The sequence below is a fragment of the Pyxicephalus adspersus genome, chromosome 11, assembly GCF_032062135.1.
Source record: "Pyxicephalus adspersus chromosome 11, UCB_Pads_2.0, whole genome shotgun sequence".
Classification (NCBI taxonomy): domain Eukaryota; kingdom Metazoa; phylum Chordata; class Amphibia; order Anura; family Pyxicephalidae; genus Pyxicephalus; species Pyxicephalus adspersus.
The window spans coordinates 1,365,066-1,372,019 of record NC_092868.1 but is presented as its reverse complement, the minus strand read 5'-3'; the positions used below and the strand labels follow the sequence as shown (position 1 = coordinate 1,372,019).

The 6,954-nt window shown below is 49.0% G+C and overlaps 1 protein-coding gene across 2 annotated transcripts in view; it reads right to left on the bottom strand.

Annotated features, from left to right (window-relative positions):
* The window catches only part of VWA5B1 (von Willebrand factor A domain containing 5B1), a 53,004-nt gene that overhangs the window by 7,182 nt on the left and 38,868 nt on the right, over positions 1–6,954 (bottom strand). For both annotated transcript variants that reach the window (XM_072426072.1, XM_072426071.1), the window contains exons 12-15: positions 6,707–6,892; positions 6,254–6,434; positions 4,885–5,048; positions 304–538 (exon numbers count right to left, since the gene is read on the bottom strand). In XM_072426072.1, the coding sequence (XP_072282173.1) occupies positions 304–538; positions 4,885–5,048; positions 6,254–6,434; positions 6,707–6,892 (766 nt within the window). The remainder of the gene's footprint in view (positions 1–303; positions 539–4,884; positions 5,049–6,253; positions 6,435–6,706; positions 6,893–6,954) is intronic.

Genomic DNA, 6,954 nt, shown 5'->3' with positions numbered 1-6,954 from the left:
TAATAATAATAATATTAAATAAATAATAAAATAAACAAATCGGCACACAATTTTATTAAAACTTGCTTTACTTTGCAACAAGAACTACAAAATGGTTCCATAAAATTCTTAATTTTTTTAAAAAAAATTTTGCACATTTTTGCAAAATATTTTTTTCAAATTTCAAATGTTTAATGAATATTTTTCACTGTAATATAAAACCATTTTGCAGCACCGGAGTGCAAAACATAGCAATGAAAAGGCGGCACAATGTCCCCCGCACGTCTCCCACACACAGACACATGGACCTGTAGAGATTCTCACCCAGATCGCCCGGGCTGCTGAACGGCTGGCTGTCAGAAGAAGATTTCAGAGAGAGGGAGGTCTCATGTTGGGTGGAGGGGCTTCCCGTGTTGAATGATTTTACCGCCTCGGGGGTCAGCGGGCACTCCCCATCATGGCAGAATGACAGGCAGCTTTGCTGGAGGAGGGACGGACGCCGAGCGCCAGCGCCCCTAATCTTTGTGGTGCTGACAAACGGACTGACGGACAAGGAGGACTGATGGGGGTCCAAGAAAAGATGGATGGGAGGGAGAAAAAAAAAACATGGAGGACCATTACCACCTTATAATTACTGGTGAACTTTTTCTTCATACTACCAAAGATTCAAATTTAAAGGCAAAACCCAACCTCAATAAAATATCACCGGAGCGCTCATCACTTCGGGCCAAATGTTTTGAGTGCTATTAAAAATCTCTCGCGGTTGAGAAGATTCAGCTGCACGAAATGCGTCCGCCAGCTGGATTGTGGGGTCTCTGCGAGAACATTACAGAGGAACTGAAAGATGGGACACAAACTGGGGGTGCCCATGGCGGTTCTGATTGTTTTTGTAAAATTTGTAACATTGGGTAAAATGGGACTGAGGGCGGGCTTTCTCTTTAATAACAGCAGGAAATACTTTGTACAAAGAAACAAACGGAGGGAAGATGAAGCCCCGGATCTTTCTGCAATAATTTGGGGGTTCCGTGACAATTACCCTGCAGACTGGGCTGGGGGTCCAGGTCTGGTGGTTGTTTCTGCAAGCCTTGTGTGTCTGCACTACATACACCAGTAATTATAAAATAATGAATAGAACGGGGGAGGGATTTTTCTGCAGTTTCAGTAACGCCTTTAGGGGGTGTTAATGAAAAAAAAATCCTCAATTCCGCTCATCTATCCATTATTCCGCTAATTAGTGATAAAATAGAAGCCTGAAAACTTACCCGATCTCCTGACTCTGCTTCCTTCAGGTATGGAGTCAGCAGAGAAACATAAAAGCCCATACCTACCATCAGGGGTGAGTTTTATGGCCACCAAGGCCCCTCAGTGGTTTATATTACGCTCATGTGCCAAATCGTTCCTTTACTGTCACCCCCACCCCCAATTCCACAAGTGGCATCAACAGCATTGACCTCAACCCTACTGAACATCTTTGGGATGGATTGGAATGGTGAGCCAGGTCTTCTTACCCAGCATCAATACCTGACCTCACCAATAGGGGGCAAATTCCCCCAGACACAACCCAAACTCTGGCCATAAGAATACCCAACTCAATATGAGGGGGTTGGGGGGAACTCCATACTAATGGCCATAGATCAGAGAAGTCAACTCTATACAAATGGCCATGGATTAGGCAATTCCATACTAATGACCAAGGATGGGGAGGGGCAACTCAATATGAATGGCCCTAAAGAGGACCAACTCCATACTAATGGCCCTGAGGGTTGCCAACTTCATACCAATGGCACTGAGGAAGACCAAGTCCATACTAATACCCCTGAGGAATGCCAACTCCATACCAATGGCCCTGGGGGGAAAACAAACTCAATACGAATGGCCCTGAGGAGCAGCAACTCCATACCAATGGCCCTGAGGGGGTCCAACTCTATACCAATGGCCCTGAGGGGGTCCAACTCTATACCAATGGCCCTGAGGGGGTCCAACTCCATACCAATGGCCCTGAGGAGCACCAACTCGTTACTAATGACCCTGAGAAGCACTAAATCCATACCAACGGCCCTGAGGAGGACCAAGTTGAGACCAATGGCCCTGACGAGGTCAGCTCCATATTATGGCCATAGATGAGGGGTAAACTCCATACTAATGGCCCTGAACCTATTCCATATTATTAGCCAAGGATGAAGATGGGGAGGGGGACTCCATATTATTAGCTAAGGATTGGGGGGCTCCATATTAGAGGCCATGGTTTTAGGATGGAATGTCCAAAAAGTGGATTCATATAGGTGTGCTGGTCAGATGATTCTTATGCAAGTTGAAAAGGAAGCTGTATGAGCTCGCCCAACAGATGTAATGCAGTGATATTCCAGGGGGAGCAAGCAGTAGTGTTGGCAGTGGCGACTACTTGCCTGCCATCCCATAATGGCCCATGTGACTATAGGCTGGGTCACCGGGTGCTTAGGGCCCAAAGGGACCACAATATACATTCCTTCTTACAACATGGGCAATCAGGCACTGATTTACAAAGTGTTGCTACAAGGAACAGCCAAGTCCTCTGAGGTCCATCTTACGGCCCATTATGGTGCATCACCTCTGGTGGGATGTCATCCCATCTGGCCCCAGGCCCCTGGTCTTTACCTAAATGTCTCCCCTTCTATAAAGATCCCAGAAGAACAACCAGGACCTTGAGATTTAGGATGCTGCATGGTGGAGGTGACACCCAAGCCGGGCACTGAGTATGGTGACTGTTTTGTCTCCCGAGGGATTATCCCACCGACGTTCAGGCCGTTCCATCATTAGAAACGTGTGAGATCATTGACATGGAACTTCAACAAATGTTTTTGATATTTTTAGACTCTTCAGACAAAATAAAAACAGACATACTTTGTACTAGAACATTTGTAGACATCGACATGAAACGGGGACCTTCTCCAACAGATGTCGCCTCCCACGTCTAATCTGTCTAAGCGGGGAAAAACAGTTCTGCATTTTTATTTTTATATTGAGGGTTCTACAATTTTTGTTAAACTTTGCAATAAGGACAGACAACTGGAGTTAGGGTGGAGGGGGACTCCCAACCCCTACAATGCTTTTGTTGGACAATGGCCCTATGGGCAGTGGGGGTTAGAATGCTGGATGGCTTTGAGGACCAATCAGAAGGTCATCTAGAGGGTCCTGAAGAGCAAGGGCCGGTATGGGGGTTAAAGCATGATGAGGGTTGGGGAAGGATGAAAAGGATGAAAGTTGGAATGAGATAGGGGTTCAGCCAGGATGATGGATGGGCCAAGATAAAGGCTGGGTCAGGATGAGGGATAAACCAGGATGAGGGTTAGGCCAGCATAAGGGTTCAGGTGGGATTAGGGATAGGTCGGGATGAGGGTTGGGCTGGGGGTTTGTTTGGGATGAGGTTTGTGCCGAGATGGAGGTTTGGCCATGATTAGGGTTGGACCTGGAACGGGGATGAGGGTTGGACCAGGATGGAAGTTGGGCCAGGATGAAGGTTGGGCTGAGATGGGGGTTTGGACATGATGAGGGTTGGGCCGGGATGGGTGTTGGGCCGAGATGAGGGTTGGGCTGGGATGAAGGTTTGGACATGATGAGAGTCCGGCCCAAATGGGTATTTGGCCAGAATGAGGGTTAGGGCCAGGGTTTCGTATAATCTTATAAATCCAAAAATAATTCTTTGACATTTTTGGAAATATTTGTAGTGATTGGAGTTGCCCTTTATTTTCCTGTTTTCAGAGCTCCAGAGTCTCTGTCGGGGCCCCCAGATATAAGCAGAGACCGCCGGGGTCTGCAGAGGCAGCAGGAGCCAAGATTCCCCTGAGGGTTCCTCTCTGCCGGACTAATTGCTGCTCGCTCGTTCACTAATTACACAAAACGCCTGGAAATTGGGGTTAAGCGTCTGAGAGAATTTCTGCCACTGGCATTTGTTTCCGAATTCTGAGAATAAACTGATAATATCTTAATCAGCAGGAGCAGCTGTGCCAGCACAGACGGTTCATCCTCACAGGGCATCCACATGGGCGATGTGAGCACAAAATTTTCTCTTTTGCATTTCAGCGCCACCATTGAGATGTTCGGAGAATCTTTATCCTGAGCTGTGTTGCCATGGTGACTGGGAATGTCGGTTTGGAAGTGCGATTGCCCCATTTTCACGCCGTGCTGGGGGTGATGAGCGGTGGGGAGGGGGACAGCAAAGCGGCGTCCAGGGATTACAGCTACCATTTTAAAGATAAATTTACCCCCCTATAAACCCTCCCCAGGGGTAGGAAAATAGAGAAAGGCAATCTGAGAGGTAAAATTCGCACCGAGCTTCACGCGGCTGATGGAAATTTTATCGCAGTCGCTGGGCACTTTTGGCCAAATCTGAGGACCATCAGGGCGGGCTCTGGTGGGGTGAGGGGTACAGCCAAATCATCTGGGGGGCCACATAATCTGAATTGAATTATTAACTTGCGATATTAAAACGTGATATTTACGATGCATTTGATGCGCAGCTTGCGCAGGATTTCCATGACTAAAACGAATTGTTTGCTGGGGGGAGGGGGAGTCTCAATGACCCACAAAGTGCTGGAGCCACAGCCAGGCATGCAGCATTTTCAGAGGTCAGGAAGAGCGCCCCCTTGTGTCCCCACTACCATTTTCTGGGACATCTCACGTTCCTGGCTCCACCTGTAATGAGAAGTGTCATCCCCATCCCTGTACACAGCTAGAGAAGTAAGACTCCACCATGGGGAAGTACAGCAGATGCCCCAGGCTGTCCCTATATGTACCCCAGGCTGGCCCCTTGCTGCCCACATGAGTACAGCCATGAGGGCTCCTTGTAGGGGGATCCCGACCCCGTGCCCAGTGTTGGGTGGAGGTTGGGGGGGGATATAAATCATGTGACCTACAGGTGTGACTTACCTGTGTCTCCTGCCCGTCGGTGTTGTCGGTGATCTGTATGCGGCAGGGGGCGCTCTTCTCTGGCATGGTGTTGGGGTCGCTGGTGGTGTGCACCCTGGGCAGGGGTTGGTGGTCGGCGATCTGGCTGGTGCTGTACGCCCGGCGCTGGAAACTGCAATCCGAGGCTGCAGGAGAAAGATGGAAATTCAGAGATGGGCGCAGGTCACCCCTCCCCCACCCAGACCTGGGGCCCTGCACAGTGACTGCACTTTACTCTTCCCCTCAGTGCAGATCCAAGGAATTCACTGTGTGAATATTGCAGCATTCACCCAAAGCTCACGAACACTCCAAACAATATTTTTTGGGTTCAACCGATCTTTCCAGGGTGAAAGCAATTCACTGGAGATGAACCAATATGCCTAGATCTGGTCCCCAAAGAGGTGAATGGTCTTGGAAATTGGGTGAATGTTGGGGGAGTGGTGAATCTTCCAGTTTAAGGACTGAATGTTCCTAAAGTCTAGTTGAACTTGCTTTGAAGGTGAGTGAATGTTGGATGGACTGGGTTTTCCACAACAGATTGAATGTTCTTTGAAATTAGGTGAATAATCTATGAACGTGGGTGAATGTTGGGTCAGAGGTGAATCTTCCACACTAGGGATAAATTGTTCTTGGAAGTTGGGTGAACAATCTATAAAGGTGGGTGAATGTTGGGTCATAGGTGTGTCTTGCACATAGGGGTTTGAATGTTCTTGGAAGTTTTTTAAAGGTGAATGCTGGGTGGGAGGTGAATCTTTCACATAAAGTATTGGTTGTTCTATGGATATTTCCTTATAAAACAGAACATTTATTTCTTTCCGTGGAAGATTCACCTCCTGTAGACTTCATTGATGTTTGCGTTACACATCAGGTTTGTAGAACATTCTCCGAACAACTCACCTATCATTCACCCATCTCCAAACATTTAATTTTGCTACATTCACCCAACAGCAACATTTACACTGAAGGGGCCAAACCTCACCCAGGGCCCAGTTATCCAAAATCATTGGGGATAGATATGGGGGTGGAGGGCCATGGCTTAATAATATTACACAGTATTTATATAGCACCGACATATTATGCAGCGCTGTACAAAGCCCATAGTCATGTGACTAGCTGTCCCTCAGATCTCACAATCTAATGCCCCCCCCCCCATAGTAATTATCACAGTCTAAGGGGGGCCAATGAACCTCACTGCATGTTTTTGGGATGTAGGAGGAAACTCACGCAAACACGGGGAGAACCTACAAACTCCATGCAGATAGAGCCCTGGCCGAGATTCCAACCTGGGACCCAGCGCTGCAAAGGCCGGACTGCTAACCACTGAGTCACCATGCTGCTTCTGACCACCTACCCCCATCGTGATCCCCAGACAGGTCCTCTTTAGTGTCCAGGAATTCCGTGCTGTGTTCCGATGGGAGGCCGCTATCCTGGTGACCCCTGGACCCGCCACTTCCGGATGAATCCTGGGACTGGAAGAAGACGGAGCTGCCGGATTCCTGGGAATGCATCATGCTGTATCTCCGCCTCTTGTCCTGCCGGGGAAAGCAAGAGAATCATTCCTGGGAATAATTGGGGAGACTTACCTCACCTGTCCTGGTGGGTGTCACTGGGACAGGAAGTGGGGATCAAACCTCCTATGGGCCTGGTAGTCACCACCTCTGATCTGCTTCTGTCCCGGAGATATTGGGGGGATCCCTGTGTATAACAATCATGCTCCCAGTGTTGTACGGTGACACCCGGCATCACCCAGACCCACCCTACACATTCCCAATATTACCCCCTCCTGGCCAGTGACCCCACTCACGGTGCGTGGATTGGACATGTAGCGCGCGGTGTTGCACAGCACGCCGTAGCCCACCAGCCGGTCCCCAGGGAACAGGAAGCTGGAGCTGACCGGAGAGATGAGAACCTCGGTGCACTCCGGGAAGACCCATTCCACCGTCACGTCACTGAGGACCGGAGCCATCGACTTCTTCAGGGACAGCAACATCTGGGAGAGAGGAAAGGATGTCACATGACCGCACCGGGGACACCACACCGTCACATGACCGC